At 38.5% G+C, this 26255-nt stretch overlaps 1 protein-coding gene across 1 annotated transcript; it reads left to right on the top strand.

Annotated features, from left to right (window-relative positions):
- The first annotated feature begins 2701 nt into the window (after positions 1–2701).
- Positions 2702–16415, top strand: LOC145991462 (pseudouridylate synthase TRUB2, mitochondrial-like). Its single transcript, XM_083127467.1, has 5 exons — positions 2702–2999; positions 7164–7355; positions 9217–9433; positions 11286–11422; positions 16092–16415. Exons 1-5 carry the CDS (start codon positions 2876–2878, stop codon positions 16349–16351), a joined length of 930 nt encoding a protein of 309 aa, XP_082983593.1. The 5' UTR covers positions 2702–2875; the 3' UTR covers positions 16352–16415.
- Positions 16416–26255: the final 9840 nt, after the last annotated feature.

Here is a 26255-nt window from a genome sequence, read left to right as displayed (position 1 = left end):
TAAATTCAAATATATTCTGCGGCCCTGACTAACAAACTAACTGCGTAACTGAATACATGATATTCGTTGAATTTCTTGGCAAAGAAAAATGTAAGTTGTGATCACTGATTCCAGCTGTGTCAGAAACAAAACAAACAGTAGAAGTTTGCGCTGCGAAGCAGTGTTGCCAGGTCTACTGATTTCGCAGGAGATTTCCTGATTTTCAGCAAGATCTACTGATCTCCCGACAAGTTTCACGAAAATGTGGAAATCTCCTGATTTTTTGCTTCCTTAAATATTTATAATGAACAAATATTTAAAAAAATCGAAAGTTAATTTAAAATTTACATATTCAGCTGATGGAATGCAAAGACCCATGAATATTCCGCAGAAAGAGAGAGAGAGAGAAAGAGAGAGAGGGAGGGGTGGGAAAGGATCGTCATACCAGGCTTGATGACACTGGGAAAGACCCGCGGCTTCTTGAGCCCTTTGTGCATTGGGAACTCCAAGGCGGGTGTCCTAACTTTCTCCATTGAGGTTTCTGTCAAAGGGGAGGGAACTGGTTACAACTAAATACCAATGTTGCCACCCACACATACGAACAAGTATTCAGTTTTATGGTAATGTTTATTGCAAATGATAGATACAGGTTCAATTTTTTAACTCTGATAAAAAAGGGAGTCCACATTACGAATGCAGCCAAAGGTTATGGTTACAAAACTCTTAGTAAACTGTCGATTGATTGATTTGGTTTATTTTACGTACTTCGCATTTCTTCCACTTTTGGCAAATCGCGAAGACGAGACTGAGTGATGATATGATGAAATTGATGAAGGGACAACCATGCCCAGGCCGAGATTCGATCCTGAGACGGGATCCCTGATGTCATAGCGCTGTGCTAACCACTCAGCCACGGAGGTCGGCTTAGTAAACTGCCGTTGCAGACTTATACTACAGTTATTTATTTATTTATTTATTTAAAGACATGACACTACAGGCAAATGCCCATTTACAGTGTCTTGTATTATAACACTGTTTGGTACACAAAATATGCAATCGGAAGAATTCAAAAAGTACAATAATATGATACTACAGTAATATAAAAATTATTTTTCTTAATCATCTCTTAACTTAGAGACAACAGTTCATTTTTATAGCATTGTTTTTTTTAAGCTATTTCTGAGCGTAACTACTACTACAATTGGTCTTATATCTCTTTATACTCAATCAATACTGTGGCGGTAGAAATTCTCTTTCCCGTTTTTATACCAGGTAATCCTCGAATGCAAGAAGCTGATTTAATTAACATTTACATTGTCTGGAGTGACTAGGAAAAAAGTTGAAGAAAAAACCTGCGACTTATCTGATACTGGGCCCCGGGTTCGAATACCGGACTGGGACTGGGATATTTCGGGGGTTCAGGCATGATAGCCCTTCTCCATTACCATTAATGTGAGTATGCTTTGAACAGTGCTCGAAAAATCTTCTTCAGAGCTAGGTGCCAACTCTAAAAATCAGGCGCCAGGAAACAACCTACTAGCAATTGTGAATGTTATAAGAAGCTAAGAAGTTGGGCCGGCCCCCGTCGTGGAGTGGTTATCACATCGTGCTACGACGCCAGGGGTCCCGGGTTTGAATCCCGGCCTGGGCATGGATATTTGTGAGTGTTCATTCATCTATTTCATCATATCATCACTGATCTCCATCTTCGCAAATTAGCCAAAAGTGGCACAAAAAGCAAAGAAAAATAAAGCAAATCATTCTATAAGAAGCTGAGCATTATTGTATTCAAAACATCGCTAAATCATGTGAGAAAGAGGGAAATGGGGGGTTTGGGGACAAAGAGTAAGAAGTTGGTACTGATTCTATGGAATGTTCACAACGTTGATAAAAAAAAAATGCTAACTTACGCAGTACTGCAATTTGAACTTAGAATCTTCAAAATTTCGTACATGCAATATTACAGCAAAAGATCACAGTCGCCAGTCTGAAAGTTTTAGTCGCCATGGCGACCTGGCGACCGGGATTCTTCGAGCCCTTGCTTTGAATGTGTTGTTAAAAATGTGTGGTCTTTCTTACATCCTGTAACTTTGGCTAGTTTTAAAGAAAATCAATCTAAGGTTTTGTCAGGTAGAATATTTTAAAAATATATCCCCGAATGCGTAGTGACTGAAGCTCTAGTCCTAGTTAACACAAAAATCAAGAAATGTTTCCATACACTTTTAAACGCCAAGTACATAAATCCACGCAGTCACAACTTATTTTAGAATATTTGTGAGAGATGAACAGAAAATCGAGGTCGGATTTTTTCCAGTAATGTCACTGCTTTTTGCAATATGTAGGGGCAGTGCCGGCGATTAGGGGGGCAATCCTTGCACCCCCTTCAGTTTTGTCACCCGATCATCGCCACTGGTTGGGGGAAACTGCCTTTGCCTTAGGTGAATTAAGGGGATGTGGTTATCGTACCCCTTGAAGTGCAAATTCATAATAAAATTTGTATTAACATAACAGTAATTAATTGATCTTTTGACTTCTAAAATTAATAACTAACGTTCAATAATGATAGTGGAAAACTTTCCCCACTCTACCCCCCCCCCAGAACGTTGATAATCCGCTATTATTAGTTCTTCTGATTTTTTAAGCAGATCTCCTGATTTTTCAGGGGACGATCTCCCGATTTTTAAAAATCTGACCTGGCAACGCTGCTGCGAAGTAAAATAAAATGAAGTTGGAAATGCGAAACGTAGAGCGTGCTCTTCCGTTCTGCTATGTACAATGATATTTTTATTGTTTATTTTTGCTGTTTTCGAAAAATATCAATTCCCATATGTGCGTTGAAGTGTTTAAGTGTAGATCTAAAGATCAGATTCGGACTTTACAATAAGTGATCAACGAAATGGTGCGAATATCGTACGCACCAGATGCATGGCGTTTATTGAATGGAGTATTTTGTGTCTATAAACCAGCAGAACTCTCGGTATATACAATACGACGTACAGTTATAGGAAATTTGTGTAGAGGTTTGTTGATGTTGTTTTTATCAATTTTTGAAGGTGACATTGTTGAAGAGAGTAAGGGCTTTCCTCTTTATTAGAAGTTCTTGAGTTAGATTTTCACGAATTCCAAATTTTCGTCAATATCAAAGTTCTGTTTCACACATCCTAAAAAGCAGCATTCACACCAAAAAATAGAGCAAAGTATAAGTTTGCAGGCATGCAATCATTTGCACGTATTCTTCCTCACATTATGGATGAACTTCATTCTGATCAGAGTTCTGTGTGATGATTTCACATCTTTTACAGGAGATCCGTTCTTAAAAATAAAATAAATAAAAACAACTTGCTGTAGAAAATAAAATGGTATCAGTTGTATAAGCCGGAGACACATGAAACTCATTTATTTTCAAATAAAAATCATTGCTACTTACCTCATATGCATAGCAGAACATTTTTCAAGCTGGGGATCACTTTTTTTTTCCATGAAAAAAGCGTTATTTTTAACATTATAATCATTTATTGGTCGTTGCTAATTCGGCGGGCAAATTTTGAATCACGTTGTCTATCGTCAGCTGATATGCAGTATCGTCAGCTGATGTGCAGTGTTTCCAAACTTATGAACCGATAAATGCCGCACAAACTATTCACAAAAGGTTTTTAAGGGAAAATTGAGGCTAAGCCCCACTATCCATTCACAGAGTCGAGGTATGCCTACAAGGTTAGGTTAGGTTCCATTAGCACTCATTTCACCCCTAAATATGTGCTTCATCATCTAAAAAATTACTCAGTACGTTCAATTGCGCATATCCGGACAACATCGGTTTTTCTCGATTTACTCCTTCAGGAAGTTTTTGCTCGCTTTGGGATTTACGTTGTTGAATTCCTTATAAAATAAGCTTTCCAACGATATATGACACGTATTCCTTAGGAAAAGGACGTAAACTAGAGTGTTACCTTAAATTGGAAAAAAAAAAAAACTGCTCACATGTCATCTTGTAAAACTACCGCGTGGTTGCTACACTGACAGGGGGTTACATAATCGAACGCACGGAACATTTGATTCACGTAGTCGACTGTAATGGCACGAGCTATCGTACAATGGATAAGCATGAATGACGAAAAATACATTACTTATAGGCCAAATAAGTTGCACGATTCGAAAAAACAATTTCCCCGGCTTCAGAAAGTCCTCAAGAATGCATTTCCGTAAGTACTTTCTCGTCTTTTCTCCTGTAAATTTGAATAAATCCGTCTCCGACTTATACAACTGTTACCAATAAAATACTGAACTCTCTAACTAATGCATCCTCTACCTTTCAAGTTAGTCATTTTTCTTGTAGACATGCCGTTGATAGTATCTCGGGATATTTTGGAAGCAACTGGAGAAATATTCTCCCAGTGTGTGCATCATCTCATTATTCATCGCTGCAATTTAGATTCCTGAAATATCACCTTCCATCCAGAGTGTTTTTCGCTGAGGAAACTAAATCACATGAAGTGCTTTTATTTATTCTAAGCAAGAAATTCTTGCACAAGAGCAGGAACCAAAGACCAGATGTCCACAAATCAGAATTTATCCGATCTTTCTAGAAATGAGTTGCACGATAAATACAGTGATAATGAATTCATCAGACAAAAAGTGTACTATCACGTGACTGCCTTCTTGTGTGTTCATGATTAGATTAGACAATCAAAAGTACACCTTCGTGAAGGTTGTCAAGATCTGAGAACATCCTCCTCTGACATCCTACTTTGTACAAATTTCTTGTGTAATTTGAACGCACAGTTAATCCTGGTCCCCAATTTAAGCACAAAACTTGATATCCATACTGTTTTCCATTTGTTTCATTGTCAGCAAGCAATACTACACAGCTCATACATACAGTGTGTACCTTTTGGTTATCCTCATTTTCAGATCAACCTTGATCTCTCCTGAGTGCTGAAGAGATTATTTTTGGATGGATGTTTTTCTCACTTAATGCAGGTGCAGGCAATTGACTGGCCATTCTATCAAAACTTTTAACCGATTTAAAACTAATCATGTCCACGTCTCAAAACCTGTTATCATCTTCACTTTTAACCTTTCCAAGTACAATCTAGACAACACATCACTTGAGGTGTCAACTTTTCACATCTAAGTGTTTTATTTATTTATTTTGCTTCTCTAAGTTAATCTTGATGATAAGGATGGACGATAATTACATAGAATTTTAGGTAACACTTCAATATAGTCCCAACGGATTTCTTCATTTTTACAGAAGAAACTACTTACGGAAATGAGTTTCTGTAGCATTTAGAAGTTCGTGGAAGTATTTTCTTTCATCGTGGAATGTATTTCACCGGGAATTCATGTATTTTTCAACAGAAATATCTTTCCGATGCACAATTGCCGTTGCTTTCATTTCCTTCCACTACGTGAACAAGATGTTGCGTACGTTTGATGATGTAACACCCTGTCAGTGTTTCCAACCATGCTGTTGTTTTGCAAGAAGATGACAATTTTAACTATGTTTGCCTAACATAGTTTGTGGGGCTATCCGTGCATGGTTCATGGGGCTATCTGTGAATGGTTTGTAGAGCTATGCGTGATGGCAATTTTAACTGTTTGCCTAACCTAACCTTTCGGTGCATGGTTCGTGGGGCTATTCATGAATGGTTTGTGGGGCAACGAGTGCATGGTTCGTGTGGATTTTTCAGTTGAGAAGGTTGGAAACACTGCATACCCACTGATGATCTACCACGCTAGTCAAGCTGTTTCGCCATATTGTGTGTTTCGCAAGCGAAAAAAGGAAGAACAATAATTACTCCTCATGTCAAAAATTCAAATTATTTTAGTTAAAAAAGCAAAATACCACCTTGAAGAATCTTTCACAATGCAGAATAGGTAAGTACGAATGTTAAAAATCACGAAATAAATGAGTGAGAGGTGTTGGGACCATACCGAAGTAGTAATGAATTTTATGAAGTGCAAGAAAAACAAAAGCCGACTCCAGGTCCTAATGTTAGCCCCGTCTAGGTAGCTGCACTTTTTGACTTGCTTCGACTCTCTTTGCACCAAACCGTCTAGTTGGTTGCATGGTGCAACACTGAGTCATCTAGTTCGTTGATTCCGAGTCAAGTACTGTAGTTGGTGTCTGCACCATCTGCACTACCTTTCGGACCAGTGTATGTTTGTTGTATGGTCACGTGTTGCATTCTAACTAATCAAATGACCGTTTAAAGCAGCAGACAGGCATTTGTTGAATCTTCTGAACTCGAACACCGCTTTCTGTCTAGTTAGTTGAACGTAATTTCCTTGCACCACTCTGACACTGGATACACCTGCTTCGCCCGAATGTAAAAAAGTGCAGCCAACTAGACGGGGCTAATGATAAGACCATGAGTCAAGCAAGCACTCAATGTGTGAGATGTCACTCATCTCATTCCAGCTTATTATTGACCCGTGCCTGAAGTGGGAAATGTTAACTGGGGGGATGTTTGGTTGAGCTTTGGGACTAGCTGTAGAAATGCTCCTATGGTTTAACATGGTGACAATGAGATAGCTTGGTTGGGAGGGGGGGGCTGCTTTGTGAACATTTTGCTAGCAGGAGGATACCATCCTCCCACTTCGAGCAGATATTAATGGCTAATGGCTTAACAAAATTTTCAAAAAAACTTGTAAGTAAAAATAATAATATAATTGGCAGTGGGGATAAGATACAAAGAGTAGTGAATCTTATTAAAAGCTAGGTGTCAGTACAAATAAACAGTATTGTACTGATCTTATATAAAGTTGCAAATGTTCGTTGAAGAACATCAATGATAATTTATCCTCTTTATTTAATGAATGTAACCTGATTGGTATAGGTTTTGCTTTGAAAGAGAAAGTGCATATTTAGAAATTTACATTATAAAAGTAATACATATTAGTTGTCCACTTATATTCATAAAAATAATAATAAAATGGAAGAATTTTGCAATAAATTGGAAAAGCTAAAAAAGCTATTTACAGATATATCAGGTAAAAATGTAGGTAATTTTGGCGATAAATTGTTGTGCCTTTCGTGACTGATACCAATACGAGTACCAATTAATTTGTCACATCCTTACTAAGAACTGTAATACTGTTGAAAAAAATGAGTTGATTATCTGTACCCATGACCATGGCATTTTATATACCACTGAGATTACTGATTCATTTTTATATAGATTTGAATGAACTGGAGCAAAGGAAGCCAACAGACTATGTGTCAATTGAAGGTGATCCTGCAAAATCATTATCGGTGCAAGTCTTGCCAAATTATGCTGATCATCCATTGGTTCTTGGACCTCATTATCAACCTAAAGATGTCCGATGTGGCTGGGCAACTTACTTAGGAAAAGAAATGTCTGGTGTCGTTTGTATGTATTTACTTTCTCTCATTTTAAATATCTGGAAAAAATGAATATATTGTTCTCATGTATCTTTTTAAGCATGTTTACATAAATTTATACTAAACTAACTAGTAATAAGTGACACTTGGGTTGGGCCATTTTCCTGTGTAGCGTGCATTGTGACACCTTGGCCTGTTGGTCACGCATGTGCATTGGAAGCTTTTTGACAAACTAGAGGATATGTACCTTTCCAGTGTGTGCAGTTTGTGGCAGTGTTGCTTGTTCCTTTGGTATGAAACCCCTGTGACATATGTTATTTCATTCTGAAATCTCCTTTAGGTAGCCCACACACCAATGTAGCAGCTATGGGGCATGTTCTTCCTGGAAACACATTTCTAAGCACAAGGCAATCATACATCGTGCTGTCTGGAAACATGTAAAACATAGCTCATGCAACATTCCTTCTAAAGAATATCTGATAATTATTACTAGAGGCATGCATATTTCGTTTTTGACGAAAACACGAAACGTGAAGTAACACATTCTAATGTTAATTTTTCATGTTTCTGAAAGGTGTGAGGTGCATTTTCGTACCCTGTTTTGTCACGAAATGATGCGAAATGAACTGCAAAATGCAAAATAGACTTAAACATGAAATTTACCGTATATATACAGACGCGACACTTTCTGAAGTCTGAAGTATCCTGTGAGTTATGCAATTCGTGGAAAATTGATTAATTCTGCTGTACATATGGACCCCTATATACAGGAATAAACTTAATATTCTGGTAATGATTTAATGTGCTATTAGAAGGGATATGTTTATTTTGTGTAATAGTGCAGTTTTAAATCAAATTTGGGATTATATTCACATTTTTTAAAACCAAAATGTCATTTTTTATGGTGCTTTTTCATTGCTATAACAGCGAAATTTCATTTTATTTACTGCTTTTGAACCCTAAATTGACTGTTTTTGAACCGAAATTTTGCTTTTTTATTTACCAAAATATATGCCTCTAGTGATTACCAATAAGAACGTATAAAATTCAGTGAAAAATGCAGGCTCGAACCTGGGTCGCTGTCATACCATGCCAATGCTCTGCTAACTGGGCTACCGAGTTAGCCTTGGTTTCACCTCATTATTCGCTCTTGCAGTTTTATCTACATGGAATTGTCTATTGCAAGGATCTGTTGCCTTTGAAACACTCTCCACTTCAACCGTGCCTAGTTTCTCCCAGCATAGAGATATAAATTCCCTTACAGTTTTGCACACACAAGACATGTACCGTGAAGAAATTTCAACGAAAAATGCAGGCTCGGCCAGGAATTAGACCATGCCATTGCTCTACCAACTGAGCCAACCAGCCAGCACTGGTTTCGTCTGATTTTATTTCTTTCTGTTTTCTGCATGGAATTGTATGTCAGTGCTACTGCAACGGGAATGGCACGGTATGCCAGACACCCGGTTTCAAGTCCTGGTCTAGCCTGCATTTATAGCTGAAATTTCTACATAGTACATCTGTGTGTGCCAACTTTTTGCTCCTGCACTATAGCATCTTAATGCTAAAAAGATGTAATGAGATGAGCAGCATCTCATTCATTGAGTGCTTGACTTGTGGTCTTAAGGGATTTATTTGTATTCTATTTATCTTGCATCCTGTATCTGTCTGAGGAAAGGGATTGCTTACCATCGAATTGTGTAAAACAAAGTGCATGAATATAATGAACAGTTTATACACCATTACATTTTCCACAGCTGTACCAGTATCATTGCCTACTTTTCCATGGTGAGTATTGCATTAATGGAGGAAATAAACCTAAGAGTAACTTTTTTTTCCTACAGTAAACCATTGTATTAATGCTGTTGCCTTTTCCTCTTCATTTCTAGTACTTGGCGTTAATGGAGGTACAAAAAGTGTTAAAAACCTTCATGCTGACCGCCTTCTTAGATCATATCATGTGAAAGGAAAAATGGGTATTGCAACCGATAATGGATTTATAACTGGAAAAGTTATAAAAGAGACGTCATTTCATAAAGCAAATCGAAGAACTCTTGATAAGTTGACTGCCTCAATTCAATCAATATATCAGAAGAAGAGATATGAGTAAGTATGACTGCATTATATTCAATTTTAGTAACTGGCCTAACATTTTGTTGTGCAAACTCATTTTCACTATATATGACAATTCTTTTGTCGTGTTTCCTGTTGAAAATGTGTTTGTCACAAAAATATGCATATGTACTTGAATGTAGATTTTACATAATGCAGTTAATGTTACAGGATCTCTGAGATTTATTGACAGAAGAGAGTCTGTTTACATTTATTCCACTTCCATTAAAAATATTATCATACTTCACTCTGATATTTTGTACTGTTTACTTCCACATTCATCCTGGCTCCTTTAAGACTTACTTGTGACAAAGTGTACCCCCTCTGGTATAATTCATTGTTGTGTAAAGCATCCAAGTACACTCCTGTTCATAAAAAGTGGCACATTTTTATAAGGTTGGACAGTTGAACTATGTGTCACTTATCTGAACAGAAGTGTACAAATAAAAAAGAATTCCAATCTCACAAAACTTGTTAGTTTTTGCTCAATCATTAGAGAATGAACATTCAGATATGACTTTGTGTATGTATCACGTTATGTTAATTAAAACTAGAAAATTTCCAAAATTAGGGTATTTGATTTTATGGTAGCTGGACAAGGTAGTTAAACTTTGTTGCGACCCAAGTGCATTTTCATAGAAAGGTACCTCTAGACCATAGTTTCTCAACCTATGGGGTGCGACCCACTGCTGGGTCCTGAGGGGGCGTTTGGTGGGTCGCGAAGTCGGGTTCAAAAATGTATTTACTCTGTCTTCAAAACCCATTACTTTTAAATTACTAAGATATATTGTTTTAACGATTTGAAATCAACCCGTGCTGTACGTAGTCTAAACTCTACATTTCTCTTAGTCCAGTGAGTAAAAAAAAAGTTTTCATTTTCAACATGTGTGTTTAGATATATGTTAGACTAGAGTAAATTAGTCATCTAAATTACATATTTACTTTTCTAGAATGAAGTATTTGCAATTTATTTAAGCAAGCGTAAAAGAGGGCTTCTTAAAGTACTAGATGTTAGCAGAAATATGATTATATACTGGATGCACACCCCTACAAGGAATTCTGCTGGCACCCATGTTTATGGGTCCCATGAAGTGTAACATCCTTCAAGGTGGGTCCCGCACTAAAAAAGGTTGAGAGCCACTGCTCTAGACAAATCATAACTGAGTACAGACTGCACTCTCGAAAGGAGAGGAAAAGTGTGGGCGGGCACCAAGTAACAAGTCACATGAACAAACAAATCAAAACGGCAAGAGTAAGCAGCAAAAATAACATCTGTATGCTACTTCTGCCATAGATGTTAATTTATTTTAGTTTGGAACATTGTTCATAGCATTAGCATCCTAGAATATTCAATTTGTGATCAAATTTGTAGATCTGAACAATTCTATACAAGACCTGTCAATATTGAAATATATTACAATAGTGGCTGCACTGTCAGCTGTCTTTTATTAGCTTTATTTCTTGAATTCTATGTTTTGTACTCTTCAAGTACATCAGAAAAGCATCCATAGGTACATATTGTTTTCAATATGTAAAAATGCAAGCAGCATCTGTGTAACAACTAGATTCTTCACTGTATGTACGTGATAATTATAGTCACTCAGTTTCTTCCCATACATTTTATTACCTAATGGGTAGTAAACTACAAGTACAGATACTACAAAAGTGGTCAAATGTATCAACATCCAGCAGATAAGCCCTGCGTACATGTATCTTGCCTTTCACACTTTCCATTTTTCCGTAAATTATGGCCAGGTTTATTCTCCACTCTTTTTTACAGTCCTTTTTTACACCAAGACTATCATGTTTGGCTCATATTTATTTAGTATTTTTTGGTTCTTTTCAGATATATGGGAATTGATATGAACAGTGAGACAGCATATGAATTGGCATCCAAGGGACTTGTGCGTCCAAGCCACCTTTCCCCTCCACTTTTGTATGGAATAAAGTGCATATACTTTGAACCTCCGGATTTCACTTTAGGTAATGTTTTCTAAACACTTTCAAGAATGTGCAGTAATGTATAGCATTGGCATGAATATCATATTGGAGTTAAGATTTCAGTCATTAGTTACGTATCACTCACTTTTTATAAGAATTGAAGTGAGGAGTAACATATTTCAGTAACTACAGGGTGTCCCTTAAGTCCTTTTACCATTACAATCAAACATAACTCTGAAACCACATGACATAGAGCAGAGTGTTTTTTTTGCAAAATGTTCTACAGCTCAAAAAGATTTTTTTGGTTGTCAGTGCCCCTCTAGTTGCCCGCAGGATGTCGAGGCGATGTTCCACTTCTACCCATACATGCTGCAGAATATCGGCATCAACTGTTTGCGCAGCTGTAATGATCCTTCTGCGAATTGTAACAAGATCTGGATCAGGGATTTGGTATACATAATCCTTGACACACCCCAGAGGAAAAAATCCAAAGAGGTGATATCATGAGAATGCGGGGGCAAGGGGGCCAAACATCGTGAGACCAATGTGGGGGTCAGTGGCGGCTCGTGGTGAACCAAAGTGGAAGGGCGATAACTCACAAATTTGCTCTATTGATTTGCTTTATTTTACTTTGCCTTTTGTGCTACATTTGGCTAATTTGCGAAGATGGGGATGTGTGATATGATGAAATTGATAAATGGGTACTCACAAACATCCATACCCAGGCAGGATTCGAATCCGAGACCCCCGGCGTCGTAGCGCGATGTGCTAACCACTTTTTTTTTTTAAAAAAAAAAAAAAAAAAAAAGAAATACCCCTTACACGGAGGTATCCCCCACTTTTTCTCTCTTTTACACTTTTCAATTGTTACAGTTTCTCAGTTTCTTATCATCTAGACAAACACAAATACCCATGCCTTACCCGGGACTCGAACCCGGAACCCCTGGCGTTGTAGCGCGCTCTGCTAACCACTCCACCACGGAGGTCGCCTCCACTCGGCCACGGGGGCCAACACAAATTTGCTCTACTAGTAATGTGAGTTTAAATGGTGAATTTCGTATAACAGCCAACGTGATAAGAAACTGATACGTTCGTGTTTACCGAATATCATGTTTTACACGTTTGCACATATTATAATAAATTAATAATTATTTTACAGTAATGCGAAGAAGATGGAAGAAGAAATAGAATTCTAACAGAATTAGTCGTTTAACAGAGGGGAAAATTCAGAAGAAAGGATATTAATTTTTACACAACTTGATAAGCACAATTACGAATATTTACGTGCATTGATCGTGAAAAGGTCTAGTAAAAAAGTTACACAGAAAAAGTTTCCTGTCCAACATTACTAATTGATATGTGAAATAGGGCACCAAAATAAATATCTCACTGGAAAGGTGATATCTGCGTTACCAGAAGCTCTAAAGTAAAAACTTCAAACTTACCAGAAATCTTCAGTCATGCTTGTAACTGAAATTCATCCTTCTGTCCTTCAACGCGAAATTTGAGAGTGAACTCACGACCTCCCCGCTTTGACACTTGTTCTAGTTTTAAATTCGGCCTACGTTTTTTATGTTTATTTTTTTATCTAAGACTTCTGATAGAAAAACTTCGCACCAACAATTTCTCCACACTGTTCATCGCGACAAATACACAACTATAGTGGAACCACGAGCAAAACAACCTGCGCAGACCCGCGAGTCATGTGCACCGTACCCCCGCGAGTAGGGGAGGGGGAGAGTTGACCATGCTTCCTTATGGCCCGAGGTGGAGGGAAGAAGGGAAAGTTGCGCGGGGACTTCTCGTCCCAAGGTTTTTTTCCTTGTGGTCGATCTATACAGCACACAACTACCGAAAAAGCTTCACTTTTCCATGGAAAACGAAAAACAACAAGTGTCAATACTATAGTCTTCCCAACCATCCCGTCGTTTTATTGCTTCGGGGTTGCCAGGCAATTTTGCCAAATTTTCAGAAATTTGTAGTTCACAGGTTCCTGTAGCGGCTCTTGGTGAGTTTAGATGACGAGTTTCTAATTTATTTAACATCCGCCTTGAAAATAAATTGGAGAACTTTGTCACATTATCGGGATTTTTTTCAAACGTGCTAATCAAAACATGTAATTAAATCTACATGATGTACTCCACATCATTGTAATCCAAATGTACTTTTCACTAAACTCAGAAAAAATACAACGCATTTATACGATAATTTTGCGTGTAACAAGAATATATAGCCGACTTCCGTGGCTAGCATACCGCATTACAAAGCCAGGGCTCCTGGGTTCGAATCTCGGCATGGGTATGTGTGTTCTTTGTGAGTGCTCTTCCATCAATTTCATTATATCATCGTTCATCCTCATCGTCGTGATTACAGAAAAGTAGCAGAAAGCGACGGTAAATAACAAAAATCAAGCAAGAGTCTGTACATTTTCAGTTACCGATATTTTCTTTCCTCCTTGGAAATTGCGTTATTTATTTCTCTACTCTTATGTCATAAGAGAATAAGATTATGGAATACAGAATAATTTTTTTCAACTGTTGGTAATTTTCTATCTTCTGTTAACTTCATTGCTTCTGGCAACTCTTCATTGTTTACCGTTCTCCAGAGAGAAGGCCAGTTTCGCCTAAGGGGTGAGTTTCGGACGACAAACCCTCCGTCCTCCCAGGCACAGATCCAGCGCGTGTTATTCAGCGAGTTTCCTCGCCTTATACCCCTCGCAACCGCGCCTGAGAATGCTCTACGTCTCGTAAAGTGGGAGGACGGCGCCCCGCCAGATTTCTCTCGAAGTTCCAATTTCCCCGCACGGTGGCGTGCAAACTTCGCAATTGTCGCGGAAGAAGGAATACAGAACCGACTAACCAACGATCTATAAGCAATGGAATATTTTCAATTCAGACAATGTAAAAGCTAATATGTAAATGTTAATGTAATGTTTGTTCACTTGTGGTTACACACGGCAGTGCGGCGTCCGTATCGTCCTTATGAGCGGCCGCCCCTGGTGGGGGTGCTCAGACTTGGAAAATAATGGATCACCGCAACTCCTCCACCTGGGGGAGTAGGTCCTGTTCAAGCATATCGCAGTAAATTTTCCCTGTAATCAATCCTCCATTCAGAAAAATGGGCCTAGAACACAAAAAAAAAACTTTGAGCTGTAGAACACTTTGCAAAAAACAGCCCTGCTCTATGTCGTGTGGTTTCAGAGTTGTTTGATTATAATGGTAACGAGACTTTACGGAGTTACCTGAAATTAGTTTCTCAAATTTTCAATCAGACCTCAGTTCTTCATGTGTCAAGAGGAAAACTGTTGGTCCAGGAAAGTTGTTAAACTCCTTTAAATGTGATGAAAACATAAAACATTTTCTTACTGCAATAATAATAATAAGCTATTCAGTTCAAAATAGTGTCCCCCTTTGCAGGGAGATGGCACTAGCTGCCCCATGCTGAAAGCTAGCCACAGGCAACTTGATTGTGCTGATTACCTAGAATGGACATAGCATATACAGAAAAACTTTAGAGAAGTTTGGTGCAGCCATAGGTTGGCAGATTAACGTAGTAGTAGAGCATCAGCTTAGAATGTGAAGGACCCAAGTTCAACCTCTGATTGAACCTCAGATTTCCACTGGCTTTTCATGAAGTTAATGTCCTACACCATGGCCGTGCAGTCTAACGTGTCATGCTTTGGGCTACGGGACACGTGCAGGTTGGAGTCCCTTGGGGGGAGGGGAGTGTAACAACTTTTCTCCAGAGATTTCGGCCTGCGTATGGGACTGGTGGCCATCACCCAGGAATTTGGTGAGCTACGAATGAGTAGCGTAATCCGGTCATGGAAACCTACAACGACTGGGGGTTCGTCGTGCTGACCACACGTCACCCCGTAACTGGTTGGATAATCTACCTTGGCAAGTGGGAGTGAGGCCGGCATCGGTAGGTAGGCCCTGGTCCTCATAGGCTGTTCCATCAAGGTTTTTTTTTCTCTCTCCATTAAGTTCATATTGCTTGAAGAGGATGCTTGCTTATCTATCAGTCTGGTGGATGATAGAGTTAAAATATTCTTCTTGGCTAGTCTTCTTGCTGCAAAGTTCAAAAATTGCTGAATTTTGCCTGTGTGGTCAAACATGTTAAGTGCTGAACTCATGATCTCGCCATTAGTTTCAGGCTCGCGACCTGGCCTAATACCACTTTGACCACTGATGAGAATAAAATGGGAAAAGCGTTGAGGGGACATGTGAAAGTAGAAGAGAAAGTAGTGTACATTAAGGGAACTTTCACACTGAAGTGACAGGACAAACTGCACATGTTGCTTGTTGAATTGCAAAATACTTCTTACGCCACATGCTGCAATGACGGTAAAATCTGATATACTAAAAAAAAAAAGAGCTGCACGAAACACGTTACAAATTTAGGTCCAAGCTTTCGAACCCCTCTCAGGCTCATCATCAGGGAGGGAAAGGTTGAGGTAGGATGGAAGCATCGTTTGGACCTAAAATTTTAATGTTTTTTGTTGTTTCTTTTTTGTTCTCTGGCTACGAGGTAAGTCAGATTTTACCATGTCACTTTTTTCAGTCGGGAACTTACATGTCACTTTCTGGTTGACATGAAACAAAAACAAATAACAACAGGTATTTACTGTAAAATCATATTGAATGCAAAACTGAAACATTAGAGCATACTACTGTAATTCAACCTGTTCCTACTTTCTTTTGTATTTCAGAGGTACAGTGCATCAATGAAACTGAAGAGTATTTCAAGCTTCTTATTCGCGACATTGGACTCCATTTGTACACACATGCAACGTGCATTCAAATACAATGTGTGAGATATGCATATTTTACACTAGAAGATGCATTGATAAGGAAACATTGGACGCTAGAGAATATACTGAACAATATGATCAAGTGCAATAAAGTGCTAGAAGAACATCGGCGAAAGGAAAAGACAGCGTGGTTGCAAGAAGTGGATTCTCATACATGATTTTTCTTCACATGTAAATATATATTGTTTAGAATACTGTATTTATAGAAAATAAAACAAAACTAGAGACTAGCAAGAGTTCCTTATCTGACCATATTACAACTTCTGTAGTAGCAACTTACAGCAATTCTTATCAAGAAGCATTTTAAACTTATAAGTTGTATTTGAGGAAAATGGTAATTGCTTATAATTTAAACATATTCCAAACATTGTCCTTACTTATTTTTTTACAAGAAAATTAACTCCTTAAATAATTTATATAGAGTAAAACCTGTATATCCCGGAACATGATGGTTCCGAGCAAAATTTTCCGTCTTAACAGTTTTCCTTCTTATACAGGGTTGACTTTAAATACAGTATAGAGCGCTGCAGGAAATAATGGAAAGACAGATTTACATTTCACATTACTTATAATGTAGAGTACTAATGCATGTACGTACATGAATAAAAATGCGATACATTCATCAATTTCATCATATCATCACTCATCCCCATCTTCGCAAATTAGCCAAAAATTGCACAAAAAGCGAAGTAAAATGGACACTCAGAAACATCCATGCCTGTGCCAGGATTCGAACCCGGGTCCCCCTGGCATCGTAGCGTGATGTGCATAGAGGGAAAGAGAAAGATTGAAAGATGGAATAAGAGACGTGAAGAAAGATTGAGATAAAAGTGAAGAAAAAAGAAAGAAACAAAGAGAGATAACAAGAAAAATAAAAAGATGACGAAAGAACAGACAAAGAATAGACAAAGAAAGAGGGTAAGAGATGAAAGAAACTGAATCATAACAGCTATGAGTATTGTAGCACATTCTTTCATATCGACAATGTTACCAATAAGAGAGTGTCAACAGAGGCATGTTCCATTTACAGTATTGCATTGGTTTCTTGCGACCGAAAAAAATAAGGGAAGAAATTTCCATCTTACTGAAAATAAAAACATCTCGTTGGTCTTTAAATGGTGTTCCGTTTCCACGTTAAGGATGTTTCTGCCTTCAGCAGGTCATTTTCAGGTATAAAATCGGTCTGGTCTGGGGACTTTTTTTTCCGTATTTACAGGTTTCCTTCTTATAGAGGTTCCCGGATATGCAGTTTTTACTGTATTTATTTTAAAATTTTATTGATTAAAAAAAAGAACCAGAAATGTAGATTCGGTTTGTGTTTTTTACAGTTCCTGTAAGCCTAATGTATTCATCAATGTCCATAGTATTCAATCCTTGATTATCTGATGCTACCTCTTCTTTAACATTTCCTTTAGGCTCAAGCTTTTCAGATTTTTACTCTCTTTTCCTTTCACAGAAGAGAGTAGTTCAAACACTTGTTTTTCTCCACTTGCTTCTTTATCATGTTCTTTCCTCTTTTCATTTCTGAAAACTTTATGTAGGTAGCTCGTCAGTCGTTAGGATATCTGACTACCATGCATGAGGCCCAGGTTCGATTCCCAGCAGGGAAGAACCAGGATTATTTTTTTTCCACCTTTTCAACCAGCTCCGGCACCCACCCAACGTCATATAAAGTGGGTATACCTGGAGGAATAACTGGGAGGGTAAAGGAGGCAAGGGGCATGGATCAAGAAATTATGGGGTCTTAACTCCACACCCCCTATATGCCTGCATGGCATGGTGCAAAGCACAGGGAATCAATTTACTTTTTTTAAAAAAAAAAAAGTTCTTGGGACCATAGGTAATAAAACAAATGTAATGCTGAGAGTTGTAACCCAAAACAGCTGGAAACCAAGTGTATACATCCATGTAAGCATCGCGATTAGCTTCATTAGTTGAAACAAATTATTTCTTAAGCAGCCCGAGTTCCGAGATATAGCCAGCTTATGTTATTCATCTACTAGAAGAGCATGAATGTTTTTAAATCAAATTTCTTGCCGACATTAAATGAGTTTTGTACTTTTAAGAGATCTCCACTAAGAGCACAAATGAGCATCATCTGAATCTTCACTGTTGGGAACTAAATAATTCATCAAATTCAGAATGTCAATCATTCAATTCATTGGTAGCTAGTAATTCTTCCATTTCTACTCCCGCAAGGTGCACTGATAAACATACTGGTAGAAGCTAGCTATGACATTCCTAACATTCCTTAAGTCCTGGTTAGCAAGGTGGAATAGCAGTAATCTCTCTCACTAAATCAGATTTTTTCTTCTCTGGATGCAACTGAAGGATAAGAACAAGTTTAAAATTAATTCCCTTCAGTTCCCAAGAGATGGCTCTATATGCCTACAAAGTTTGAATATTTTAAGTGAATACTTTGAAGAGCCATTATTTTGAAATTTTAAAAAATAGTTATATTTGGATAGTTGTATTTTTTGATCATTATGATTTTTTTTATGTTGTAGTACTCATGAAAAATTAATAATGTGCAATTTTGACCCCCTAAAAAAAAATCCGATCCTGAACATTGAATTTTCAAGGTCGTACACTCAATGTTTCATGAAAATAGAAATATGAGTAAGTTTGGAGTTCTGTATCTTTGGAAAGTAACAATTATTATTTATTTACTTTTATTTGGGATTACCACTTATAGCGTTTTTTCCCATATCTATTGGAAAGTAACATCATTCCAAACTTTTGTTTTGATATACTGTTAATATAAGACTGTTTCCTTATAAACATTGTTTTGATGGGGCATTGTTGCTTTCCATTGTTATACAGCAACAAAGTGTGCAAAAATGCAGTTTTCTGTCCTTAATATCTTTGTTAACAACAGTACCCTAAACATTTGTTTACTGGGCATGGAAGCTCACTATTAGGACAAGCTAATTAGCACATTACTTGGATATTGATGCTGTTAAAAGATACGGTGGTTTTCACAGCAGAGATGGTCATGGAGCTGCAGCTAGCACACCGGGAAGTAAGATCACATCTGCCGGCAGGTCAAACTGGATGCAATATCCACGTAACTGGAACCGCTAGCTATGTAGTGATGGGTCGTTTGTGAACGAGTCGTTCAAAAGTAACGACTCTCTCTTGCGAGCGGTGAAAGACTCATTCACTAGAAATGAACGGCACGTTCAGAGTCGTATGTGTGCCATGACTCCTTCCCACCAAGCAGATATTTCCCTCTTTCTCTTCCACGTATTTTGCAGCGTAGACGGTGGACGCATGCACCAGGGCCTTTTTGAAAGAGGACAAGACAATGAGTCCGTGGTGGTAGGAGGTAGAGTGAGGAAGGCAAGGGGGAAGGGGTCCTCTCTGTTTCTCTTCCCGAGGCAGGCTGAAACTTGCCCTGTATGTTGAGAGGGGAGGGAGTCACAGCACACTTTCTTGACTCTTTGAATGATGGAGAGGAGGAGTCGCGCTCACAAGCATGCTCGCCAGTGAGCAGAGACCGTGCAACCCCAGCTCATGAGACGAACAACACACACTGTAGAATCCCACACATTTTAAGCTCATTATAGAAAGTCTGACATCGAGGTGAGCGACACCACTATAATAGCATGTCACTCGAACCAAGAATATTTCAAGCCGGCCAGAAAAAAAATTCCTTAAAACAAATAAACAAAGAACATGCACCATGGACTTTGCACAGTGTTGTCTTTCTGCTTTTGTCGATCCTTCATGTCTCGGGTTCGATCCCTGGTGGGGCATCTTGTGCATTAGATCACACTTTGAAATGTAGCTTCAGTCCCAATTAGCGTTTCTGAGTATAAAGGGGACTTAAAACAAATTTTGACTGAAAAGCACTTTTATGGTAGTCACGAACGAGTCTGGGTTGTAATGATAAAATTAAATGTTAATGAGGTTGTTACAATCCAAAAGTGTCAGTGACAGTACATGTTAAGGTGTTTTACTAATGAAAGCAACATTAAAATGTTGCAACGTACTCCAGTTGGACACCAGTCGTCAGAAAATTACTCCGCTACTCCTTTAGTCGGGAACATGAGAATCTACAAATCATCAGGGCTTGCTGGGTAGAAAAGAAAACACAACACTGTTTTCAAAGTTAAAACGCAGTTTTATAAACGCGTATATTTCATAATCACTTACCAGTACAACACTAGAACATTCACTACTAACGTTGGTATATTCCCTCACATAAAGCGAAAGTCAAAGAACATAATTAATTGTTCACTTTCAACTTATCGGCAAGAAGAAAACTCGAAAAACCAAAATCTATACTTCAATTCTCTCAGTTTCCAAGTTCTTATTATTTTTCGCCTTCACCTGTTTTTCAATCGCAGTCTGTCGTCAGGTGAGAAACATTCAGGTTAGTTCACTTCCTCGGCTGAGATTAGAAAGTGACGTCAACACGAACAGATTTTGACGTATTTATAAACATGTATAAAAGTTGCAACTACAACTGTATCAGTCTAAGTATAATTATCTGTGACAACTTGCACATTATTTGAAATAACAAACATTTTAAAAATCTTAACTTCTTATAAATATAAAATCTTAAACTCTCAGGTTCGTTACAATGTTAAACACAGCTGTTAACCATCTGCGGACAGGGAGGAGTGCTGGCTGCTGGCGAGACTGCCATCACGCATTCTGCAAGAGAGCTCGCAACTTGTGAACGAACGATGAGGGAGGAGAAGAGTCGTGAATGAACGAACAAATGATGGGGAAAGTCGTGGGACTGTGCTGCAACTCTTCATGCTGTTGAATGAGTCGTGAACTTGCGATGCTAGTGGAAATGCAAGCATGTGTCGCAGCACAGATCTGGAGTGCATTTTGTTGACTCGGTTTTTCACATTTGTTGCGATATTAAAACCAGTGATCGAATGCAAAAAAGGAAGAATATGTAAATGCATGTTGTTACTAACAAAAGGTTGACAAATATATAGCATATCTGTGCATGCTATCATACTACATAATTTGCATTATCCGCAGCATCAAATGCAAAGTGAAACAAGATACAAATATAGAAAATCTCGCTCATGAGACAGAGTAATGAAAACAAGTATGTGCAATAAATTTTGTTTGCGTGTGCGCATTTACTGTTTACACATATACACACAGACACATATTTGTTAGTTTATGCAGCTTTTCTTCAAATTTTAAGTAATCGCGATGATGAGGAGAATTTGATGATGATATAGATGAAGGGACACTCGTAAAGAATATCCTTGCCCAGACCGGGACTAGAACCCAGGAACTTCGGTGGCAAGGTCAAATGTCTATTACTTCAGAAGCTTGGCCATCTAGTCAGCCATACAATTTATTAATCTTGAAGGACAGAGGCTGAAACATTCCATTGTGTTCGTTTATTTAAATACAATCATCTGCTTAAAACACCTACCCCCTCAATATCTGCATCTGCCTAGCCCCCTCAACTCACACAAATGAAAGGCTTGAACCCATCACTATAGCTATGTAATGAAATAAGCCCGTACGATTACATGGGACAGTTACAGGGGATGGACAAAAATATGGAAACACCTGGTATAAAACAGGTAGCCATTTCAAACACGATTTGCATCTGAATGGTAGGTTGTGCTGTGGTCACTGGCACTTCCTGCGAGGTATACACCCTGGCCAACCTGACAGATGGGCCAGTTACAGTTCAGCGACCGGTCCGCGCAGGTTATCGTGAATCATGTCTGAGCTGAAAGTTTCAAAGAGGGCAAATTGTGGGTGCGCGTATGGTGGGAGCTTCCGTGACGAAAGTAACGGAAATGTTTGGTGTATCAAGAGGCACAGTCTCGAAGATCATGACTGCCTACGAGACTTCCGGAAAAACAGCATCAGCAAAGCACCAGCGTGGACGCAAGTGTGTGTTGCATGACAGACACAGACGCACATTGGGTAGGATTGTGACCAAGCAGAAGACCACCACGGCTCCAAAAGGCACTGCTGAGCTGAATACAGTGCTTACAAACCCTGTTAGCATCGAAACAGTCAGAAGAGAACTCCACAAGCAGGGTATTCATGGCAGATCTGCAATTCCAAAACCACTAGTGACTGTTGACCATGCAGCTAGACGGAATACAGTGGTGCAATGCCCATAAAAACTGGACAGTGGAAGACTGTAATCTGGTCGGATGAGTCATCCTTTACATTGTTTCCAACTGCTGACCAAGTGTATGTGTGGAGAACGCCAGCACAAGCATACGATACAGACTGTCTGTTACCGAGAGTGAAGCATGGCGATAGTTCAGTGATGATTTGGGCAGCCATCTCCTGGTATTCTGCCGGACCCATCATCACCCTGCATGCCAGGGACTACGTAACAATTTTGAGTGACCAGCTGCATCCCATGGTGCAAACTTTGTTCCCAGATGGTGAAGCCATGTTTCAAGATGACAGAGCCCCTGTTCATACAGCTCACATCGTCCAGGACTGGTTTGATAAGTACGAAGGTGAAGTGTCACATCTGCCATGGCCTCCACAATCGCCAGACCTCAATATTATTGAGCCCCTGTTGCCAGTTTTGGAGACCAAGGTGCGAGCCCACTACCCACCACCATCGTCTTTACAACAACTTGCAGCTGCTTTGGAGGAAGAATGGTACAACATCCCTGTGACAACCATATGCGACCTGTATTTGTCCATTCCACGTCGACTGCAGGCAGTTCTGCGTGCCAGATATTAATAAAGGTGATGTGCATTTCTGCAGGTGTTTCCATATTTTTGTCCATCCCCTGTACAATTAAAATGAGCATGCACCTTCTTGCAAGAGGTGTTGGAAATAATGTCCTCCTGCTTCCACAAATTTATGACATTTTCTTTATGAAATTTTCACTAACACGCATCAGTTCCTCTTCCGAAATTGCTTCTAACGTATGGGTTCAGGTTTAAAGCTTGGTAGTTTGCCATGCAGACGTCATGTAAATGTCTGTTTCTTATGCAAGGTGCCGAAGGGATTTGTGAGGAGTATGTTCCAATCATGCTAGTTTCTCCTCAGTAAACACATGCTGTTTTACCCTTCGATTCTTACCATGAACAGACCGTTTCCCTAAATTTGTTTACAAGTATCTGAATACTCTCCGTGTGGAAGGAGAACATTGGAAATTCTGATGCAAAATGCCTTATTAACTTACCTACAAGAATTCATAATGACATAACTGTCATATATAAAAGTTTTGTCATTTTAAATTGTACATTACTAGACTGCAGAAAAGCACCAGTAATATGGAAACGAAAACAAAGCAATCTAAAACTCTTGTAACACTTCACAAACACATGCAAACTGCCTAAATGCAGACAGATGCACTCTTACTTCCCAGCATGCTACCTGCCGCTCAACAGCAGTCATAACTGTGAAAGGCACTGTATAACCTATTAAATACTCAAAAATTGCAATATCCGCAATCTGGTCTGGAGGCATCTATTTTTCTGAAGATTTCCTCCAGATCATTCATGTTTATGGGGGGGGGGGGGGGGTCTATTTTGGTCACTGTCACTTTTATACCTCTTGGATTAATCATAACAAATGATTGTCATGATTACCTGCATATTTCAAGAGATTTGCATAGATTTATTCAATGCCATAGCCAAAAAATATTATTGCAGGCCTTTTCTTTAAAAAAAAAAAAAAAACAATAAGCACTAAAATATTATTAGTTTTGGATGTATGTATGACTGTTACCCCATTTGTGGTGCTGGTTGGCCTCAAGTTTCAATACAATATGTAATATATTCCATTGAGCTGTGGAAAATTCAGGCTGCCCAGCAACACCATGCATGCCAGTGTTGCCACGTTCCGCATATGGGTTTACTCTGTTGAATAAAAATCTGTATAAAATCGGTTTCGCATTGTGAACTGACAATGATAATGGATTTTAACAACAGATGCAATGAGCTTCAATATTGTATTTGTACGACTCACCAATGCCAAGAAAAATAAATACGGAGAAACTAGTTCTCACTTTTATCCGCAAAGCTGTTTTTTCTTCTTTTTCGATTAATTTCAGTGGCCACTGCCACCATCCTCGTTGGAACGTGCTGCACTGTTGCTTGGAGTGGGTGGCAGCGGTGGTGGTGGTAGCAAGTTCCAACGAGGATGGTGGCAGTGGCCACTGAAATTAATCTAAAAATAAGAAAAAACAGCTTCGCGGAGAGGTGAGAACTAGTTTCTTCCTATTTATATACTACCGCGTCTCTCTTTTCCCAATTATGAACCAAGAAAAAGTTGTGTAAAATTGAAAATAAACTGTTTTTTGACCAATTTTAAAAATCTGAAAATTAACATTTGTTGAAAACCTTTGTCTGCACCGTACTAAAATTTCATGATATGACCACCCAATGTTTTATTTCAAAGAGAGCAACAGTTTTCAAAACCCAAAAAAGCAGCACTTTTTTTTTTCTCACTATGATAAATAGAAGGGATACCGAAAAAAAAGATTGGCATAATTGAATAAGCTAAATTTTGATGTAGGTCTACTGGCTAATTTTTAATTGGAGTACAAACTCTAGTATCTATAATTTTTACCCGATAGTAGATCCTGAAATGAATGCTAGCCTGCATGGTGTTGTGCGATTCCTAACTCTACGGCAATGTGAGGTTGTTACTTTTTACTCAAGTGAGAAACCTAATATGCAGTGTTTCAAACGTCACACAAGTCTTAAAATATACTTCCACCTGGATTTACATTTCTACATATTTGTAATACTTTTGTCAATTTGTGCCATAACCCCTAAACTTTTTAATTTAATTAAATTTAGGATAAATATTTGTCCAAAATGTCAACTTTGGGAGAGAAAAAGAAATTAACACAGGATGGCAACTGGATGTTTGCAAGTGATGCGAGGAATTATGTACAATGATTCTTGAATGAAATTTAAAAAAAAAAAAAGGTGAGGAATTGTTACGTAGGAAGGGACCAGTTATATGCAAGCACTGCTTCCCGGCTTTCAATTTGCTCCATCAGCCAGATGACTTATTCCCCCTCTTTCTGATTGACACAAACTGCAGAGCGATCAGTCGGAAAGGTACCAGCTTGGAAGAAATGCAGTTTACAAGGTGACAATGTTACCACTATGCCATCCATCCTGGTCTTTTAGGCTATACTCTCCTACTGCATTCCCATGTTAAAACTCTTCGATTCACTACTGGATATTTATTATAGGTTTCCAATCCTGTACAACTGTGTCTCAGATTGGTAGCACCTACTTCCAGCCCCCTTCCAACCAGTTCTCAGGAAATGCCTCTGAATCCTTGGGATCAGTTTATGTTGCAAGCAGATCTGCTCATACATTGCTGCTAGGTTAAGTTGTCAACCAGTACATTTACTGTCATATACAGCACATTCTTCCTTGGTTTAATTTGCAATGCAAGAATGTAAAAATTATTTTTGTGTAATCGTACTCAAATTGATATGTCCTTGCACTGGGAGCTATCACAAAACACTTCAATCTGTCAGGAAGAATGTTTTGATTGCATGATTTGTTTTATTTTATTTTGCTTTTGGGACATTTTGGCATAATTGCAAAGATAAGGATAAGTGTATGAAATTGATGAGGGGGCATTCACAAAGAATGCTCAGGCCTGGATTCAAACCCAGAATCCCTGGCATCTTAGCCTGGTGCAACAACCACTCTGCCATAGAGGACGGCGTAAGGAAGAATGTCTTGTTACTTTTTGCCCAATGCATGAGACAGCAACAAACATGACAGATGTATTTCATTTTCATAGTTTACTAGCTACCACTGATAATGTAGATAAAAATATATAAATTACTTACGTGAGAGTAGAAACGGTTCAAAACGACATTTCGGAAGTCTGTACTACTTCCTTCATCAATCAGGTAAATAAAATAAAACTTTAGGTGCCAAACATGGTACTGTGTTGTTGTAAAGGTTTTTGTTTTTAACTTTTTTAACCAGTGAAGGTTTTCATCAGAATTTTTATGCCATCACAGTAAGTTTTTTACCTTTTTTATCCTCAACCTGAATCCTCAACTTACGATTTGACAACGCAGTACCATGTTTGGCACCTAAAGTTTTTTT

This window comes from Lepisma saccharinum, chromosome 8, assembly GCF_977018435.1.
Source record: "Lepisma saccharinum chromosome 8, izLepSacc3.1, whole genome shotgun sequence".
Taxonomy (NCBI): Eukaryota; Metazoa; Arthropoda; class Insecta; order Zygentoma; family Lepismatidae; genus Lepisma; species Lepisma saccharinum.
Note: the sequence above shows the minus strand (reverse complement) of the source record. Positions and strands in the feature narration are given on the sequence as shown.

Coding starts and splice junctions, on each gene's coding strand:
- LOC145991462 (XM_083127467.1), top strand. CDS start 2,876: ATGGTGCGAATATCGTACGCACCAGATGCATGGCGTTTATTGAATGGA. Junction 7,356..9,216: donor AGAAATGTCTGGTGTCGTTT/GTATGTATTTAC, acceptor CTTCATTTCTAG/TACTTGGCGTTAATGGAGGT. Junction 9,434..11,285: donor TATCAGAAGAAGAGATATGA/GTAAGTATGACT, acceptor GGTTCTTTTCAG/ATATATGGGAATTGATATGA.